Source organism: Ambystoma mexicanum, chromosome 2q (assembly GCF_040938575.1).
Source record: "Ambystoma mexicanum isolate Mex_15411 chromosome 2q, UKY_AmexF1_1, whole genome shotgun sequence".
Classification (NCBI taxonomy): Eukaryota; Metazoa; Chordata; class Amphibia; order Caudata; family Ambystomatidae; genus Ambystoma; species Ambystoma mexicanum.
Genome location: NC_090924.1, coordinates 908,760,061 through 908,781,992, shown reverse-complemented (window position 1 = coordinate 908,781,992; position 21,932 = coordinate 908,760,061). Strand labels below are relative to the sequence as shown.

At 45.5% G+C, this 21,932-nt stretch overlaps 1 protein-coding gene across 3 annotated transcripts in view; it reads left to right on the top strand.

The window, feature by feature from the left end:
* OSBPL3 (oxysterol binding protein like 3) overlaps positions 1-21,932 on the top strand; it is a 1,742,686-nt gene that overhangs the window by 1,639,797 nt on the left and 80,957 nt on the right. For all 3 annotated transcript variants that reach the window (XM_069648200.1, XM_069648199.1, XM_069648201.1), the window contains 2 exons: positions 5,258-5,402; positions 9,703-9,847. In XM_069648200.1, the coding sequence (XP_069504301.1) occupies positions 5,258-5,402; positions 9,703-9,847 (290 nt within the window). The remainder of the gene's footprint in view (positions 1-5,257; positions 5,403-9,702; positions 9,848-21,932) is intronic.

The window sequence follows — 21,932 nt, the reverse complement described above, 5'->3', positions numbered from 1 at the left end:
ATGACGGTTGGCATCTGAGGCCCAGCGTGGTCTCTCCCCTTCCAGCCCTTCGTGTTAATGATGACGTCACAATCCTGATGGGGGGTATTGGCTATGACTTGCTCATGAACAAGTGCGGCAGCAACGTTCGGTGTTCCATGCCCATGACGAGGACGTGTTCAGCAAAGGAACCCTCCTACGCGCACGTAGCGTCCCTCACAAGAGTAACTATCATGGGCTGCAACTTGTGAATGTGCACTCAATGAACTTTCCAGCAAACGGAGCATCTTTAAAGGCTGGGTCTGTTTAAATGTGCTACTGCGTATCATCAGCAAAGGAAAGAAAGTGAATGGATGAAAGATCTCCATTAGGGTCTTCAAAGGAGGTGAAATGACTGCGTTCCGAGCACCCAAGATGTAGACATTTTCAGTGAATTGAAGCTGGTTCATATGATTGATACCCCATCTGGTGACTATGTTTCCAATGGAGGCATCGTGTTTAATAAAGTGCTACTGATGTATAGAAAAAAGAGAAAAGTAACGGAACTCACACTATAACATTACAAAAGCATGTTTTAAAATTGCAGAACTTAGGATACTGAATATTAATAATTTTTCTTTTTGAAAAGCATAGTTTAAAAAAAAAATGGCTGGGCTGATGATACTAATGGAAAAATATGTTGCAGAAAATTACGTGCTAATGTTGCTCAGGGGTTTTGAATATATATGGTTAACTTGTTCATTCATAAGTGATATGTAGGAACGTGTGGTTTGGCCAACCAACATGTGTCCTTTTAGTTTGAGGTTTCTTATTGATTTTCATGAGCTTTGTAAGTAGATCTACAAATCCACCCCACGTCTTGAGTTTACAATGGTGGACATAATGCAGCATATGGGTATTCTAAATGGAAATAAATAGGATTTCTAAAGTGCAAATGATTTAGTACAAAGTGAATAATGAATATTTTTTTTTTTCTCAATGACAATTTATCACCATCACTAAGAAATGTTTACGTGATTGAAACACCTATGCTATGGTTATGGGGTTTAGGGTCATGTTTACCCTTTGAAGAGATGTTGAACTACACATTAGATACCCTGCAATTGACGTTGGGCCATTGTCTTGCTCAGTTAGTGTAATGTTGTGGCCCACTGTTATGTGTCTCATCCCGACCATGACGCACGTGTTGCAGTCCATGGTCGCGGTGCAGGGTATTCCTGTTAATGTGCATTGATTAACTAGTCTTGGAGACTAGAGCCATAAAGGAAAAATGTGGCAGTATGTATACACTTGTTTGGGGTACATATGTGTACGCTCTGATGTGAGGTACTGTGTTTGGGCAACTGGCTGAATAAGGGTTGCGCCAAAAAAGGAGATTGGGCAACTGACTGAATAAGGGTTGCGCCAGAAAGGAGTTTGGGCAACTGACTGAATAAGGGTTGTGCCAAAAAAAAAAAAAGTTTGAAATTGCCGGCGGATGTACATAACCTGTATATAGTGCGCACTTTAGCAATAGTTAATGTTAAGCATTTTAACCTCTGTTTCTTATAGTAATAGTTTTAAGTTTAAGACGTCCGGTGCTGCCAGGAGCACCTCATCTGTTACATGTAGTTTATCGGTGTGAGATTCTGGTTGTGGTTAGATTTATGAGTGGGCGAGTGATATGTGTTTGGCTGGTTTTTTCTGCATCCTGTATGTAAGGGTGATGTTGTGTGTATGAACCTGATATGAAAGGGAGATGTCACGCATGGGTACTTCCGGTATGAAAGGGAGATGTTATGTTGTGGTTGAATCTGGTATGAAAGGGAGATGTTATATATAGTCTTGTACATTGTCACTGGCCTGGAGTGATTGCCAATAGAATGTGATGTATGATGCAGCCAGGAGAATGTTGAGTGCATCAGTGTATGAATGTTCTGAGTGAGTCAGTTGGGGGCCTGAGCTGGAGTGAGTGGATGGCCGGTGGGTCTTCTCCTTCATGTGTACTGTACTACCTATCCCTGTCCTTGTCCTGTCATCCAGACTACTGTATATACCTGAGAGTAACTGGAACTGTATATACTGTACCAATAAATTATACCTGGACCAACATCAGTCTCCACAGCTGGTCTGTGTGTCCCGTGTGACTAATAAGAGACTTTATTACATATACTGTAGGGCTTTGTTATTCTGCCCACTGATGTCTTGAAGAATGGTGGATACAAATGAGTGATTCTGTTGCTGTGTTGGTCCTTGCAACGGTGTGGCTCTGCAACACTGAAAATGTTGACTACGGTATGTATTGTGTTGCTATAGTAACGTTCAACACAATGATTTGCAGACAAGAAGGACTTCACGTTTGGGGACGTTTTGGGTCCTTTCCTCTAGTGTTTCCAAGGCTGAACGTTACATGCGCACCGGGCCCTGTCATTTAATGATGCCTCTTAGTGTTATCTGGTAAGTGTCCTCTCGTTGGTTTTATAATAAATTCGTTGAGGCCCCCCTTGCCATGCAGTGTACTTGCGGTTAGTTCACCGACTGTATTTTATCCTGTTCTGACTTGCTTGTTTCGGTAGGTACCTATTGTTTTTCCTACTTGTGTTCGTGGGGCCTCAGACAGTGGTCCGCTCTCTCTCTCTTTGGAGGCTCTCACTTCCTCATCGCCAATTATTGTAAATGAAATTATTTAAAATACACGTAGGTTTCCGTTATGTGTATTCAATACGAGAGCCCCCGACTAGGTGCACTCCATTTGAAGCAACAGATCCTCTCTCTCACGCCGGCGTCTTTCTCAAACCTGCGGAGTTCGAGTACCATGTCAGAGTTGCATCACAGCACATGATTTGTTATCTTATAAGCATAGGTTGCCTAATGATGATGGAATGTTTGCATAGCAATCCCCTGTCTCGTGGATTTTGGAATGTGCAGAGTGAAGGGTTAGGAGATGAGCAGGTGGCTGCAACTGTTATGTGTGTTTAACCGAATAAACCGGCTTTTACTTTACAATACTTCAAGCGTCTAGCCGATCTGCCTGAACACAACTGTCATGAATCGACAACAGAATGAAGAAAGCTGCATAGCAATGAGCAAAATAGAAGTGCTCATCGGAAAGTGTTCCAGAAATGAAAACGACAAGGGTTGCTTTAAGGAAATTAAAAGAAATAGCAGGAAGGATATGCTAGAGTTCCAATAGCATTAGCAAATCCAAGATGGCGACCGAGATAACAGACTACTTCAGAAAATGAGTCCAGTTCGCCTCTTGGTTAAACAATTGCCATGTTGCTCAGGAAACACGTTGCTTGACAACCGCTTATGTTCACATGTCGGTCTCCTTGGTCTACCCCACACTTTTCTGGTTCTTCGCTCCTACATTCTTCTCCATTCCAAAAACCCTTTTTACAACCCCCAACAAGCCCTCCCATCACCACCCTCTGGAAAATTCCTTTGCTACTTGGTTAGAACTCCATGTTCGCTGAGGCCTGGGCTTTTTTCCCTTGTTTTCCCTCAAATGTTTATGCTGCTCGCCTCTGGCTCTGCTGACTGTTTACTCCGCTGGCCTGGCTTCTGCATATTTATTGTCGGATGGGGCTCAAGACCAACTCTTTCCTTATCCGCAGCACCAGTTCCCCCTTCACCTCCTTTCAAGCAGTTTTCTGTTTTTTTCTTGGCTTGCAGCGGGTGAACTTGTAAAAAGACTTCAAAAAAGGTAGCAGGCGCCCCTCTCTCGAAAGAACACGGCATGATAACCTGTTCAGTGGTTATTAACCACTTTGAGAGTTCGCAGCCATCTGCTTTTTGCTCAGTGTACCTTTCACAGATGGGAAATATCCATTTGTCCCACCCACATGGGCAGTCCAGCACCGAAATGCTATGGCAATTCCTCTCTGAACAAGAGTACCAACAGCATCCCCATACACGTGTTTCAGCCTTGTTGGACCTCATCAGTGAGGTGAAGCTGTCCCTCTCTGAGCACAGTGAGCAGGGAGTCCACGTCTGGTTGCCCCCATGTAACTTAGGGTGACCAACTTGCAATAGCATTTCGGTGCTGGACTGCCCATGTGGGTGGGACAAAGACTGATATGCAAATGGATATTTCCCATCTGTGAAAGGTACAGTGCGCAAAAAGCAGATGGCTGCGAACTCTCAAAGTGGTTAATAACCACTGAACAGGTTATCATGCCGTGTTCTTTCGAGAGAGGGGCGCCTGCTACCTTTTTTGTATTTTTGTAAAAAGACTTGTTGGCTATTGGCTAAGGACCCACGTGGGTCATGCGGCCTGCATCTCTTCAACAGGTGAGGCTATTTTCCCTATTTCTAATTACCTGAACACCAGAGAAATTGTTGTTCCTTTGCTATAGGTGTTCCATGAAAAGCAGCATGTCCTGTAGCCCTTGTTGTGTAGAATTTCTTTCCCCCAGGAGTCTGGCCTCCAACATTAAGGGTTTTGCGGCCTTGTATCATCCGACAAGTTTGGGTTTCGACTCTGGAATTGTAATCACTTGAGGAAATTGTGACACAACCTCTTGGGGAGATTGAGCTTTTAAGTGTTGTTCAAAGTTTGTGAAATTTCCTGCATTGCGGCTTGGAGCTCAAGTGCTCGGTGTTTTTGCTGGCTATGAAATACTGCTTTTTCCTGCTCAACTTCCATCCCTAAACTGTAGAATGCAAATAAATTCACATTTTACTGTTTTAGGTTATCTCTTGTTTGTATGGTAGCATCTGAGAGTTGACGAAAATAATAAATATGTTCATGCAATTTAAACAGATACTGAATTGAGCTTCTTAGGAAAGGCAGGGTAACGTGGATTTTGAGGAAGAATAGAGATTTGAGTCACAAAATATATATATTTAGATGCTATGCTTTAAGAGTTAATTCGGGTACATCAGCAGCTGTTTGAAAGAGTTATTCTGACCTTGTCTGTGTGCATGCACTAACCGAAACATATTTCTGGGGTTACATTTGAACCTATTGGATGTACATTTATCAAATGATTGGTCAAGATGGATGTCCTGAAAACCTGGGCCGTTTGTAGACCTCGAGGATAGGAGTTGTGCTCCCATGCTGCAGATGGTCATGCAATGCCTATGTAAGAAGATAAATACCATGTTCTCCTGATTAGTCAACGATGGTGTAAACAACAGGGAATATAGTAGAAGCAAATCCGTTTCGCTTTTATATAGCTCCATGCAAAGGAAAGCTTGAAACTACAATAGTAGTAAATGCTTTCCTTTATAGAATTGTGCATCAAAATCTAGACGTTTCCTTTAGTGACTAATTGAACGGTATTTTCTTTTTAAGGTTTAAAGACCATTACGAGTGGAACAAAGTTACATCTTGTATCCATAACATCTTAAGTGGACAGAGGTGGATAGAACACTACGGGGAAATAATAATCAGGAATACTAATGATGACACCTGTCACTCCAAGCTGACGTTTTCAAAGGTGAGGATGACGTCCGCAAGAAGCGGGAGCTGGCACGATTCTACCTGTTTTATCGAAGTGAATCTCTTTGTGGTAATTCACTTCCACAATGGTGGTGTTAACCTCATTCCACCCCTTAGTAAATGTATAATTTTCCACAGTTATTTTATCGAAGTGAATTGCCATGATGTAAAGCGCTATACGAGCTGCCTGTACTTCAGGAGGGCAGGGTGATTAAGTTGGGTGCTCTGAATGGCTGCATATGCACGCTTCAACATACTCTGCTTCATTTTCAAATGCATTTGAATGTTATGATGAAAAGTGGGGGTATTCAACTAACTTTTCGATGCGGACGGGACACATTCATTCATACAGTGAAAGTTAACATATTGGGTTGTTGAAATGTTTTTCGAATGAAGCCGTCTTGTCTGCAGTTTCTGGTACCCAGCAGCCCTGATAAACATCCAGAAAATGAAGTCCAACTGAAATGGGAAAGACAGATCGTCAAGTACAGTGTCTCAAAATCCACAAAACAAACGACCTTAATGACTACATTACTCACTGGTGATCCTGGATAGGCCTCTTCTGCATTACTAGTGCGAGCGCTTTCATCGGTGAGGTGTGTCAACCTCCCCTGTCAAGCACACTGCTGAACAATTAGTTTCTTCTAGGCATCCAGACCCTTCTGCACCCTCCCAGGGAGGAGCCACAAAAGGCCCCCTCTGTAGGCATGCCACTTGTAAATTCATAAGCTCAGCCTCTCATAGCATAGGCCAAACCAGTGCGGCGGGTAGACTAGTAAGTCCTGAGATGAAGGAGGGAAGAGCAGAACAATGAATATTATTGGTTAGTGAACAGTGCATTACTCCCACGCCTCCTTCTTCGTCCTATTCATTACATGAATGAGGATATAATCAAGCGGTATGCCTTTGCTTTGAGCTCCACCGAAACAAGCATATGCATCTGAAATCATGCATTATAATATTGTTCTCTATTAGACATCATGATCACAAGTGTCCACCAGAATTCTGCAACTTAGAACAAAATGGCATGTAATCCAGGTCCCCCACCTCCAGCTGATACGTAGTGGCATCGCTCCATGAGGAACCCCAAGTGGTTGCCCTGCAGATGTCAGATGAAGATGCTCCCTGGGCATCCACTCAGGAAGCCACTGTACCCCTGGTTGTACGTCCCTGGTTAGCCCCTAGACATTCTGACTGAGATGAGGAGAATAATCGAGATAACAGCCATTGCCCATATAGTCTTCATGTCTACCATGGACTTTTTGTCATTACTGGCAGATCTCTCATGTGCATCTTACCTGTACCACCATGTGGTCCACTGAATCCTGCTTAAATAAATCTCCACTACCCACCTGGCGTTTAGAAAATTAAGGTCCTCTTCCTCTGGTAAAAATGGGTCATGAAAAAAGAGGGAGAACTGTCTCCTGGTTGCCGTAAGAAGAGGGGGCAGGCTGGTAATAACTCACAACCTCAAAACCCTTTTCAGAGACAAATGCTTCAGAAAATTCTCTCTGACAAAGGTTCATGTAATAGGTTCTGCTGAGCAAATACCGCCAAAAGCAAAACCATTTTAATAAGTCTTGGAATAGGTTTGACAAAGTGAAACCCTTGAGGGACCAATGGGTCGAAGGGTTCATGAAATTGACAGCCTCCCAGCAATCAAGTCCTTGAATGCTAATCACGGTATTCTAAGGGTGGCTCAAGCACAAACCCAACATTAAATCCCCTGTAACAACTGGATGATCTGATCAAGTTTCCAATCTCAATAATAGGAGATGTTATGCACACAGCAATCCTGGAAAGTGGGCCAATGGTGGTAATCTTCATTCATAGTATTAGAGTCATGGTAGCCTTTTATACTGAACTCCACGATAACTCCCGTCATTGGAGACCTAGCCCCACCCCCAGCATCCTCATAGATGAATGAAGCTATTGGAAAGACTGGATCGAAAGAACATGGCTTGTAGAGGACTATGGCAAATCTGCTGTCAAAAGGGGACAACCAGACCTATTGTGGGATCCATCCTACTTGGCCAATGCAGTAAACTGGTTATAGAGGGTGGGAAGCACACATGAATCATTTTTGTCCAGAGACTTGGAAGGGCACCTGTTACGGCCCTTCTTCTGGAAGAGGGGAGGCAGAGCATTGTCTCAGCTGGCACAAAAATTCACTGAAGTGTTCCGAACAAACGGCATTATTCTTCAAATATCCACTGTCGAGGATAAAAATTGGAGGAAGGAAGAATTCATTTGAGTCTTTTCCAGATTTGTGATGTGTTCCATGGAGATATTAGTCTCTGCCTAGAACCCCTTCTGGAAGATCAGAAGAGCAACAGCATGTGCTGGATGTGCACGGATATTATTTAGATAGTAGAATAGGTAACACACATACCACCGCTCAACCTAGTAGCCATCCCTGGAAGTTCATCACCAGTTCATAGCCACACAGCATTGCAGTATGGGTTTGCAAGTTTAGGTAAAAGCTTGCATTTTGTTGGCTCCATACAAGATAATAGTAATTGTCTTATAGAGCAGCACTATCTTATAAATGGCATTATCAGTTCAACCCACCATAACATTAGTGGGGGTTTGTTAAATGTGCCTCAGTGCTCCAATCGTAGGGATGTACACCTGGAGGACAGCTCAGGGGCAACACACTTGACTTGGGACCAAGACGATGCTGTGCAACATGGGTTTGATGCGCAACATAAATGACCAATAGATAACACTAAAACATATGTATTTGTTGCATCCATTAGAGCTATCTGCCATTGGCTGACGTTGCCTTTTTCTTGGATCGTGCATCTGCTTCCCGCTGCCAGTGCCCTTGGTAGTTGATCTATTCGAACGTGTGGTTTCTCAATGAAAAGAACAGGAAGGTGCTGGCCGCACTCACCTCATGTGACTGCCAACACAGCCTGCACCGAACCAGGGCTCCAGGGAAAAATACAAGCTACTACTGAGGGGCCTTCATGGCTGTGGAAGGTGTGAGCAAGAGCAGATTGACAACAAAACGGGAGGCATGGCTGTTCGAGCGGTCGTATGGTGGCTTCTCCATGAGAGGGCCAGAGGGCCATATCCTGTTGCGATAGTATAGAAAGTAGGGGCATGAGCAAGTGGCATCGACAGAATCCTAGGTAATTGCTGCGGTGCTCGGTGATGAGTTATAGCATGATGCCTTAACACACCAGTGGGATAGGAATCATTGTGTCGTTTTTCTATAAAAATTCAAACATTGTTTTGTGTTTTGACCCTTTGATTACTACACCTGTTGAAATAATCACGAAATCTGTTATTGCATTGTATTAGGTATAATATGGATTCCATGCAATATTTGTTAAAGCCATTACTGGGATCCGCGCAGCCATTTTCTCCCATCACCTGTCGGTTAATTGCGCCTCACACTCGTTGAAACACTTGTGTATAGGCGCGTTATAAATGCCATATCATATCGTATATCATTTCAAGCACATTGCGAATATTCGCAAACAAGAATATACTCTGGAACATACCGAATGCAGCTCCATCAAATTGATTCAGTGATTACTGAAACTGATTAGTATCCAAATGGACATGCAATAAAAATGAAAATAAGTAATGTTTGAATGTCATTCATGGACGAAACATGCACACAATATATACATTGAAAGAATGCAATTATTTTGTTGTCCTCTATTAGTTAAGGCTATGCGTTAGGACAAAATTGACTCCATGCAGATGGCAAAATATGTTTACTTTCTGGTGTGTTTTGATATAACTGATGCATTAAAAAAAGTTGTTTCTAATGAATATGCCCTGAATTAGTGCAAGAGACATAGTGCAAGAGCCATGAAATACATTTTGGTAACACCGGTGAAATCAAGCACAATAAATGCAATTTAAAAAAAGATAGTGGAGTATTGAATTTGCTGTTACATGAGCGAACAGTAAAGCTACAGAAGGATTTATTTTGTGATAGGGCAGCGGGGCCTGTCAGGAGAGGTGGGCGCATCTCATGTTCCTAAGGAATGGGTAGAGGAAAGGTAAAGTGTCAGCAACAGGCTTCTCTTGTTAACTCTCATTGATGGTCAGTACAAAGTTTGTATCATTTATAATGCCTGCACAATGGAAAAGGGGTGGCCTTTAGGACAGTCCATATGGCTTCGAGTCTGCCATGCATGTTGTCGTAGAGAAGCTTGTACTAAAGCAAGACTCCTCTTGTGAAACGTGTTTTTTAATCCCAGGCTGTGTTGATTCATATCCATATCCCCAGCAATCTAGCAATGAAAATAGATATGTTTGCATGTATTGTGTTCTAGGCCAAGTATTGGAATCCCAACGTGCATGAGATTGAAGGTGCAGTCTTGGACAAGAATGGGAAAGTGGTGCATCGGCTGTTTGGAAAGTGGCATGAGAGTTTATTCTGCGGTACCCCATCCTCATCGGATTGCATCTGGAGAGCAAGTGAGTGTCGCGACGTCTGTCCACATGCAACATGACGGGTGTTTGACCATTCGTGCGACCAACCCTTTGTTGGGACGTTCACAGCACATGATGTTCTAACGTTCTTTGCAACTGCAGGCAGTTCTTATTGGGGTTTCAAGTAACACTGTTTGGAACTACTGTGCAATGCATACTTAGAATCAAAACAGGTTTTTGTTACTTTTAAATTGTTTTTGACTTTAATTCAACTAAATGTCGGTATTGCCTAAAGCAGGTTTGTTCACAATTCTATACAGCTTTTTTTAATAGGTAAAATATGTCCGCGGATGAAATGCTTCCCTTGGAGGAGTGTCCAAAATTCAGTCAAAGATTCAAATCCCAGCAAGGCCAATGGTCCATGCAGCACTACATAAGCAGAGCAGTAGAAATATCTGATAATATCCAGCAGAAAGGAAACATTCCATTTCAATGTCTTGATCATAGTCATGTCATAGATTCTCATCATTATTTGTATCTTTCATACCTTTATCTTTCCCCTCAAATGTACCACAACCAAAGAACTGATGCTATGTGCGTTCCACTAACCCAATAAAACCTTTGTGCTTGATGGGGCGCAAGGTAGCTCAGCCAGGGTAATAACTCAACAGATGAATGGTCTGCTTTTTCCATCTATGTTTAACTTTATTGTGATAAAATGACTACTGCCAGCAATAGAGCTGGGACGAGCATTGGCATCTAATCCCTTGTGACAGGTTCAGTAGTCTAACCCTGTCAATAGGGGATGGGGACCCCTATTAGCTTTGGGTGGGAGGCCAACCAGGGTGGAAGATCGATCAATTTTAACTGAACTGATCCTGCAGAACACATTATGGTTTGATCACTGGCGTAAATGGGGCTCCGTCAGCCCCCGCGGTTCAGAGGGCCCCGCCATGCCACTGGGGAGGGCCCAACCTCCAGAATCGTCTGAAAGAAATTATTTCTTTCAGAAGGAAATGTTCTGGTTGCACCACACGATGAAGAATCCATCCCCGCTGTGCAACTGGAAAGTTTCTTTATAATGGAGGTACCTTGGCTGCTTTGCGCATGTCTGGAACAAGGAAGCAGGGTAAGACCCTGCTTCCTTGTTCCTGTCAGTGTGGTGCCACTTGAGGAGCTCAGCCGGATTCCTGCCTGGGAGAGGAGTCCCTCGCACCAACAGCAGGTAAGAAAAAAATACTTTTTTTAGTATCTGTGCGTGCGTGCATGTGAGCGAGGGTGTTTTCATGTGTATGATGGATGCATGTATGTATGTATGCATGCATGAAAGAGTGAAAATGCAATGTAACATGTGATTGAGTGTATGTTGTATGGTATCTGTGTGTGACTTAACAAGTGTTTGATGTATGGTTGTCAGTGTGAAGGGGTAAATGAGAGTGAATGTTATGGGTGAGGCGGATTGTCAGTGGTGTGGGTGGGACTGAGGGGAAGAGCTAGGAGTCGAACAATGTGGGTGCCCTGTATATAGGATGCTGGCTGCTTTACATAAAAACAAAATGCATTTTGGGAACATAAGAATGACCACCAATGTATCAAGCATGTTTGTTATAGTAATTAAAATGTGTATTCCTTCTGAGCATACAATGCACACTTGGTATGATACTCATTTCATCTGTCAGAATAGTCATCATGACAGTAAAATGTGTATAAAGCATGAGACGTATATACAGCTTTGTACTGTTTCACTGTTTGGGCTGTCCTGATGAGCAAAGGATGGCTTCCAGATGCAGTTTGTGAAGGCGATATTGCTATATGCATTGAGACTTCAAAGCACAGCGTTCAGTAGTCTCGTGGTAGTCGAGACGGAGATCTTCCTCAACTTGGAGGGGTCAAGGGGGTTACTTGGGCCTCGGGTCTATACTGAATGGTGCTCCTGCAAGAAACATTTTATCATGCACATTGTACATGCATGGTGGTCCAGGCATGTCCTTAGTGTGTCATAGCCTGTGCTTTGTTGCTGAGCTTGGGGAGCCTTCAGAATGGCTTGCAGGGGGGCCCCCACTTTCTGTGTTAAGCCACTCGATCCCACAACTCTAAAAAACTGGGTGAAGAAGAGGATAGATAGCCAGAGGACACATCCAAAGAACAGAGCAAAGACATACTACAACGCTCGCTACCTCTCCACATAGAACTGCTTGATAATCAAAGACGGACCACCAACAACAAACTCACAGGCAATAAGCGAAACAAATACAGACCCCACCGGGATGCCAAATGCAGCATGACAATTGATAAACCATCCCAACCTGGACTACACCATGGACAATACTCTGACGAGAATAGGGGACAAACTGGAATCCATTACCCTCTACATGCCCTACATCATCACAGACTGGAACAAGAGACGGGCGCAACACAATTCATCAGCCAGAACAAACCAAAACCAATCAACCTTGCCATCAACCTAATCAATCTATTCGATGAAGAAACTGACCACCAAAGAACTCGCCATCCCAAAGGACACAACTGGGAGGGCACCATCAGCAATGGAAACCCATCCAACAACACACTGAACCAAACCAACAATACAAACAACCCAAAAGGAAAATCAAACTACACTGCAACCTTCTCAACACTAGATTCATGGCAAAACACTCAATAGAAATCCATTACCTTCTAAGTGAAGGGGGCACAGATGTGGTCTTTCTTACAGAAACCTGGTTATCGGACAACTACAGAGCAAACGCAAACAAAGCCATACCGGACAACTTTAACTTCATACATGCCAACAGAGAAAACCTAAGAGGAGGCGGAATCGCAATCATACACAAAGAACATATCGAATTGCCTCAACTCATCCCAACCAACGTAGAAGGCTTTAAATCCCTCCTCATCAAGACCAAACTCAATGACCAAACCAACATATTCCTGCTGATCTAAAGACCACCATCTTTCAATCCCAACTTTGCAACGAAATTAGGTGACATCGCCACCATTTTATCAACCTACCACGGCAACCTAGTTATACTGGGAGACTTTTGGTTAAAAAAAGAAAACAAAACCACAGCAAACTCACTCTGTGCACTCCTTGAAACATTGCTTTTCAAGCGAATAGTAAATGGATCCACCCACAACGCCAGACACACTTTTGACACCATTTTGTGCAAAGAAGGATTACGCGCATCTGCGCCACCTACACCGATGATATGGAGCGACAATCACTTGATACCATTCTACATCCCATTCAAAACCTGCCTACCGGCTGAAAATATACTCCTCCATGCCAGCAAGAAAAGAAACTTGAAGAACCTAGACCTGAAGGCCTTAACAAACTTACTAGATTCGACCCTTCCAAGCAGAACAGAACCCATCAAAACAACCATAGACGCAGCAGAAAACACACTCAATAGCTGGATCACCAAGGCCCTAAACCATATGACACCAGCAAAACCATTCAAAGCCACACCAAAACAACTGGCAGCAAAATGGTTAACAGAAGTACTGAAAGAACTCAAAAACAACAACTGCAAAATGGAAAAAAATGAACATAACCGATAAAAAATAAAAAAATACCAAAGACAGCTCAGGCTATATAAATCAACAGTCCACAAAGCAAAAACATACTATTACTCCAAAAGAATAGAACCAGCAAACAATCCACAGAAAGAACTCTTCAAAATCATCAAAGAGATAGAAAAAAACCCTCATCCTGCAGGAATTCCATTATCCCAACACAAACACTTTGTGACAACATCACCTAGCACCCAACATAAAAAATGGATACAATCCAGGAGACCATCAACACAACTCGGGCTAATACATCCACAACTTCTGAACCACAGACACTGGGCGAAACAGACTACAGAAAATGCCACCTGCCTAGAGCCACTCACAGAAGAAACCTTTGTCACATGGATCAAGGACACCAACCTTGCTGGATCCCCAAGGGACCCATGGCCCCCTGACATCTTCAAACGAATCTTCAGCCACAGAACCCAGGCAACACACTTCCTGAACCTATCACTCAAAATAAGAATCGTACCGTCCGCCTTCAAATCAGCATACATCAAACCGCTGATGAAAAAGGAATCGGAAGTGAAGAGGACCCGAGCAACTAAGGACCGATATCCAACCTGCTCTACCCAGCAAAGATCCTGGAGAACAGTGTGTAGAAGATCCTACCTAAATACGTTGAAACAGAAGGAATACTCAACCACTCACAATTCGGCTTCAGACCAATGAGAGGAAGAGTATCAGCACTCCTATCAATATGGGACGACCTGAAAATAAACACAGATGCCCAATCAATCCTCATACTATTGGACACATTAGCAGCATCTGACACAATCAGCCACGCAACACTAACAAAAAGACTGATGCAATCTGTCATACAGGAATCCGCACTAAAGTGGCTTACCTCATTCCTAACAAACCAAACCGAAAGAAACTACCTTTGGTGGCACCTCTAACACCAAAAATGCATCCTGCAGAGTCTGACAGGGATCCAACCTCTCTCCTCTTCAACATCTACATATGCCCACTCTTGGAAATCATTCGAACCCACCGACTAACCGCCTACAACTGCACAGACAACACACAACTGATTGTGAAAATAAACAGAACCCTTGAACAAAATAACTGCCTCACAGACATTTGCAATTGGATGACAACAAACAACCTTAAACTCAACCTGGAAAAACCAGAAATAATGCTATCACCAGTCGGACTTGACACAGGCAACCAACTTCTAAGCTGGCTGGCTGGCATGGGAATGCAACCCGAGACTACCGACATAGTAAACCTAGGAATACTCATGGACAATGAACTATCCGTGGAACCGCAAGTCAACGCAATCACCAAGAAATGCTTCCTCCTCCTAAAACTATTCTGAGGATTACTCCCCTACGTCTCCTTCCCTCACAGAACCCTTACAATCATATACCTGATAATCACAATAATTGACAGCGCATGTAGCCTCTACCTCGTAATGCCGGAAAGACTCACCAAGAAACTCCAAAGTGTGCAAAATACAGCAGCAAGGATACTATTAATACTAAACAGAAGAGACCACATCACTCCAGCACTGAAAAGCATATACTGGTTACCAGTGTAAAAAAAAAAGACACATCAAATTCAAAGCACTTTACATCACCCACAAAGCCTTGCACAGACAAGGAGCTGAATCACTCCAAGACGAGATCAGCCGGTACCTCCGATGAAGGGAACTAAGATCCAGAAACTACCTACAGATAGAGACAACATTATGTTAAAAGGAAATTTGTCAGAACAGTGTTCTCAGGTCTAATTGCAAACCTCTGGAGCACCATGCCCAAAGAAATTCAGACCACACAAGACCACATCACCTTCAGGAATGGACTCAAAACCTGGTTATTGAACAGACAGTGACAATCGCAAAGGGACACCGGCAGCAATAACATCACAGATAAACAAGATGGGCTGACGAACCACAACCAAGAACATGGGTAGATACCATCAAGCAGCATCAGAGAGTCACACCAGATGCTCCCACAAACCAACCGACTTAGTAACCCACTTCCCCTTCCTGCTCCTCCAACATTACAAACATAATCAACGCCACTACACTAGACCTTGGGCTTGCCACGCTACACATAAACAGACCATGAATCAATTCTATGTTCACACCCACCATCTCTGAGATTCTGGAAGCACACCTAGAGTGAACCAACCGCCACATAGTCCATAAAACCGTCAACAAGACAAGTACTCACCAAGACACCAGATAGTCATACAGCAACAGCCACCCGCTACTCTGGTTCCCTTATGGACACAATCTAACCAGTGTGCACAACCACAACCCACCCCAACATCACACGACACACTAACACTAGCACACACCCAAGGCACTGAGTCTTACCCATACGGTTACATAGGAGTAATTATAGGGGGGGCAGGGGGTTTTGTCCCCCAAATTCTGTGGCATGCCTTTTTGTCCCCCCCACCCCAACTTTTGGAGGGAGGGCAGGGGGCCGCAATTTTGTAATTCGACAGCGCGAGCCCGGCTGGGGTGCCCAGCAAGGCTTGGGCTGTCTCATTACTTAATGCAGAGATGCCTGGCAACCGCGCTCCAACACATTCAGGGCCGGGATGCCCTGCATGGCTCAGTCCCTCATCCTGGCTGGCCTGACTCAGTCAGCAGCCAGGGTGCTGAACTGGGTGTTGCAGGGACTGGCGCCTGTGCTGCCACGCTAGCAGTATCACTTCCAGGGGCCGCGGCGCACAGAATCGCTTTCAGGCTTTTCAGGAACTAAGAAGCTCATTCAGCTTGCTGCTTTCTGTCTGAAGGTGCGCGAGTGCAAAGAGGTTAGGCGGTGTAACATGAGATGTGGACCGGGTGGCATTTCAAAGCAAAGCAGAGGTACATTTTTTAAAAAGAAATCATTTTTTTATTGTGTTTGGGTGTTTGTTGGGGGGCTGGTCTGCGGGATGACCATAAGGAGGGCACGTCACATTTGGACAATGTGATCAGAGCTCATAGTACACATTAAGGCCCCAGGTATGAAGACACACTAACAATAACACATGGTGCATTCTCTGTGACAAGACACAGCTCTGCAACGCCTCTAAAATTAGTCTAGCCACTTTTAAAATGCTACTAAAGCACCACTATCCTAATTTCAAAATGAAGTTGGCGGAATGTGCGCCCTCCCCAAGTAGAGTTGAAAGAGTCAAGCTGAGAAAACCTGTGACTCAAAACTGTCGTTCTCTGCAAATTCTGTGAAATGAATTTGAGTGCTATACGCCTCCCAAACATGGTGACCCTTTATTAAGCAGAATTTGCTCTAAGTGCCCAGAAGGAACCATATGGGATTTTGTGTTAAAACACACACTTTTAGGAGCCCTGTGTAACCTTTCACCCTGCCGCCAAAAATAATCTTCACCAAACTGGCAAAAAGTATTTCGAGTTTTGCAGACACTTGTTCATGACTATTTGGTAAGTGAAGCAGTTTTTGGTGGCCTGTAACCTGAACCATGATACCCATTTACTAATTTGCACCAAACTAAGCAGGGGAGTATCCAGCATTGTAAGAGTGGGGGGGCGAGGGGTGAGCAAAGAAATGTATTGTGTGGAATTCCACATAGTCTCTTTGGCTGCCCTAGTCTACTTTTTTGGTAACATTAGTGGAAGATGGCATTTTAACACAAAACAACAAAAATAAAACTGCAGGTTCATTCCAGATGCAGGAAACTCATCTATTAGAGCTCTATCCAAGCCCTCTGAGGCAAAATACATGCAAACTTCCTAATTATTATATGGATTGCACCAACAGAAGTGACTTCACAGAAAAGTACATTGCAAGACGCATCATCAGTCCTTGATTCTGTGCGGCACAATAGAAGTGACTTTAGAATAAATTGCCATAAATAAGCCAAGTGACGCAAAATACCTAAATTGCACTTTTGTTATATATAGAGTTGCTCTACAGTCATTGGGCTTTTCCATTATAATACCATAATACATTAACATAAGCTTTGAAGTGAATCAGAGTCACTTGCAGAGCTGCAGATAAGGCACCATGTGATTAAATGATTTGCTCAGGATCACACACTTAGTTAAATGGTGAAACCGGAATGTGGACAATTTAAGTGACCACCCACATCTTTCCAGTTTAGTTGATATAGATATTTATTAAGGTTTTGCTTTACATTTCATGTGCTTAACTAATTTATAGCAAAGCCTTGGAAGCAAACCACATTACATAATAAACTAGCCTTTCATAGTAAACTAACCATACACAATATACATTGTCATAGAAATATGTTGAGCAATGGGAGTATGGCTTTAGTTTTATTCTCCTCATTCCCCATGCAAAGTCACAATAGCATCATGCAGATTAATGTGAGCCTAACAAATCCCACTTGGGTTTTAAAGCCATATTAATTATTTCACAAAGCATGCAACATTTTGCACCCTTCTCACTTCTGATCACTCCCTCCCATTCACATTTCTAAAGGGACAAAAGTCCCTTCTATTAGTACCCCCCTCCCTCCCATCAGTGCCTAATCGCTCGCATTGTAATTCTCTGATGATACAGAGCAACGTGAGGACCCTCTGCTGCCGGAGTTCCTTGGGACGTTGGGCCTCATTATAAGGGTGGCGGCCACGGTATGAACAGTGCCGGTAAGGCACCGGCTCCGTTCATACCGTGCTGCCACATTACAAGTTCTGGTTGCAGGTTCTGACAGCCCGCCATGTCTTACCTGGCGGGTTGTGCGGCACCCGCGAGCATAACTCGTAATGCCGCCGGCACGGTTATCAACGGTGCCGGTTCATCCATGCTCCCCACCCCCATTCTGCCCTTTTGGGCAGAATGGGGATCGGGAGCCCGGCATTACCGCCACCCACGAATGGGCAGTTACCGGCCCATTCATCTCGTAATGGGCCGGTTATTGCCCAATCGTGGGAGGCGGTGCCGGTAGCGAGCATGGCGGTAGCCGTGCCTGCCATACAGGCACGGCTACCGCCATGCTCGTACTGAGGCCCATTGTCCTGGCAGCGGGACACCTCTACCATTTGGAACAGGTAAGGTGTCTTGTTGTCAGGACAATGAGCGTGCCGAGCAGGAATTGCTCTGCACACAATGTCCTGCCAGCGGGACACCTTTGCCGTTGGGCGCCCTCTTTGATGTGCCGAATGGGAGAGTTTCACAATGAAGAATGTTCCGGTCTGCCTCTCCCTCTTGGTATGCCACTGCTTGGAGCCATTTGAACACAGGAAAACATACCTTAATTTTAATCATTCAGCACGTACACATATAAGGTGCTGCGCAGAACCCAAGTTTGGAGATATATGGTTTTTAAAAATTGATACCAAGTATACTTGGTCGGGGGCGTGGCCAGGAAGCCATGTGAGAAGACCTGTCCATACAGGGGCTCCTGCAGATCCGCACATTATCCGACTTAAAACCGTGCAAGGACTGATGCAATTATGCTGTGACAGGGAGGATCGTGTATATGAAGCTTGGGTGCACGTGTGGATACATTTTGGCACAGACCCGTACTGTAAGAGCGCTGCCAGAAGCTGGGGGAAAATCTCGAGGTGAGAGCGTAACAAAGAAGAAGATGGCAGCCGCCGCATAATCAAGGAACAAAGGAGAGGCTGGCCTGGGCGCCTGGCGACTTGTCTGCCCGCGCGATTGCAGCGGAGGTGCGCAGCATTGGAGGAGCATGGATCGGGTGTGCTACAAACATTAAGGGCACCCGACACCCAGTCCGAGGGCCGCGAGGTGTGCAGCCTCTGTAGTGAAGCGGCTCCGTGCGACGCGGCCCCGAGGCCCGGGAGTCGCTGAAGCAGCCTGGTGCAGGAGCATCAGGATCGGGAGGTGTGCAGCCTGCACGAGCGAGCGGCTCCGGGCGCGGCGGCTTCAAAGCCTGATTCACTGCTGCGAGGAACAGCACGTAACTGAAGGGAAGCCGGGCCTGGTTAGAGATACGTTGTATCTCGTGTTACGAGGATCGGCCGCGGGAGCAGCAGTGCGGCCAGTGGACGGCTGGGGCATTGAGCCCTGACATTAACGCGGATGTCTTCCTGGAAGGCTACAAATGTAGCGAGCACTCCGAACACGGAGTGAGGCCCCTGACATTTTGTAGCCCAAGCGCCGGGGCTTTCAATAAGCCTACAGCTGAGGCCGAATGAGGTGAAGGCAGGGCTTGACAGGAGGTGAGAGCCTGCAATACAATATTGGATTGTGGAACTGTTGGCAGGCGAGGGTAAAAAGTGCAGTTAAAGATCCCAGAGGTTGCTGAAAACACACATGGGCACTTCTGAAAGTGCTGGGAGTGCCCTCAGAACTTTTCAAATCCTTTGAAGAAGGAGAAGCGCAGTTCCACCCATTATTGGACTGTGAGAGTCGGAGAAAGAAGATAGAATGGCAGGAGGGGCCAGGGAACAAAGGAGCTTGGTTGCTTCGTGACAGAAATGCAACGGTAGCGAAGGGAAAGCAAAAAAGTGCACTGGGACACCCTGCTGCAAATCCAAGCGTGGACAGGAGGCTGCCCCTGATGGGAGAAATGTCTAATAAGCCCCTGAGAGCGAGGGGTAAACAGCCCACACTGGACGAATACGCCAGGACACCGACTGGCCCGGATGGAGCCAGAAGTAAAGACAAACCCCCAGCAGGGGAAATGGCCGTGGGGGGCATGAATCAGGTGGTCCTTGCTGCGATCGCGGATCTGAAGGTGGCCTGGGAGACCAAGCTCCAGGCTGTGACGGAATTGAAGACGGCAATGGAACTCCAGGTCGGGGCGGTGCAGGAAGACGTGAACCTCCTCAGGCAGGACGGAGCGCACGGAGACTCTGGAGAAAGAGATGGGCCCTACTGCGGCAGACTGCGCTGTGCACAAGCGAGAGCTCCATGCCCTGGTGCAACGTGTGGGCAACTTGGAGAGTAGGGCGGAAGAGGCGGAAGGACGCGCCCGGAGGAACAACATTCGCATTGTTGGACTGCCAGAGGGAGCTGAGGGTCACAACCCTACGGAGTTCGTGGAAAATATGCTGCTGCAGGAGATCACTGGGGGAACCCTGTGGTGCAGTGGAAAGAGCGCACAGGGCCTTAACGAGAAAGCCGCCACCGAGAAATCCGCCCAGGCCAATGATCGCCAAGATCCTCAACTACCGGGACCGGGAAAGAATCCTTGAACACTTCCGCAAAGGGGGAACAATACAACGAGGAGCGGCGAGCATAACTGCCTACCCTGATTATACCCTGCAGGTACAGCAAAGCCGTATGAACTTTTGATCGGTCAAGAGGAGATTGCGGGAAGCTGGGTACAAATACATGCTGCTCTACCCGGCCAAGCTAAAGGTTTTTTATAAGAACAAGATGCTGTTCTTCGACACTCCGGAAGATGCTATGGGGTGGCTGGATGTGCAGAGCTGCCCTCAAGAGCCAGATATTCAGAAGGCAGGCGGAGCAGGACGAGATAAGTAAAGCTGCGGGCCTGGTTGGGCTGCGGACTGTGGGACTTGATTATAGGTGCAGTTGGAGAGCAGGTACGCGCTAGTTGGTAGGAAACATGATCCGTGAGCACAGAGACTGCTGCGAGAGGAAGGAGCCTCCTGGGGCCGATCTTTATATCCCCATTTAGAGTTTAGTTTGGTCACTGATAGTGAGGTGACACCCTGTCGGGTTCTCAAATTGGGCTTCCAAGGGAGAACCAAACGCGGGGATGCCTGAGATCCAGGGATGGAGCTGGGCAGTTGGTTGGGTTGGGGTTTTGGGGTGTTTAAGTTTAAAAATGAGCCTTGGGGGAAGAACTAAAATCAGGAATCTGTTTGGTGTGGGGGGAGGGCTGCTTGGAAGGGGGAAGGGGAGCTATTGATGAACCATGGGGGACCTTAGGATATTAACGTGGAATGTTAGAGGGCTCAAAAGTTATTTGAAGTAGAACAAGGTTATGCTGTATCTGAAGCGACAGAAGATAGACGTCGCCTTGCTACAGGAGACGCATCTGACGCGAGAGAAAATGGAGTTGGTGGGGAGGAAATGGAAAGGGACAGCGGTGGGTTCGTCGTACTCTGCTTATGCAAGAGGAGTACTTGTCTGGGTGGCGCCACATGTCCCATTTAAGTTGACTGAAGAAGTTGTGGAGGCGGATGGGAGGTTGGTTATAGTGAGGGGGCTGATAGAGAACAAAGAAGTATGCATTGTAAATACATACGCCCCCAACCAAATCACGGCGGCATACTTTAGGACGCTGTGTACCAAGCTCAGTGCGTGTGTGGGGGGTGCGGTGATTTGGGGTGGGGATTTTAATTGTGTATTGAATCCTAGGGTAGACAGGTCGGATGATAAGACGGCCAAGCCCAACCCAGCGGCTAAATTATTGCAGACGCTGCTGGCGGACTTTGGCTTGGTAGATGTGTGGAGAGTGAAACACCCTGACGAGAGGCAATACTCGCACTATTCGGCTCCGCATCAACTACATACGAGGCTTGATTATATCTTTGCCACTCTGGACGTAGTTGCGGAGAGTAATCATATAGATTACAAAGCAAGAGTTCTCTCTGATCACTCGCCCCTGGTCCTGAGGTGGCAGTATTGCCCCCCAAGGGCGCGCATACCAACATGGCGCCTCCGGGCGGAGGCGC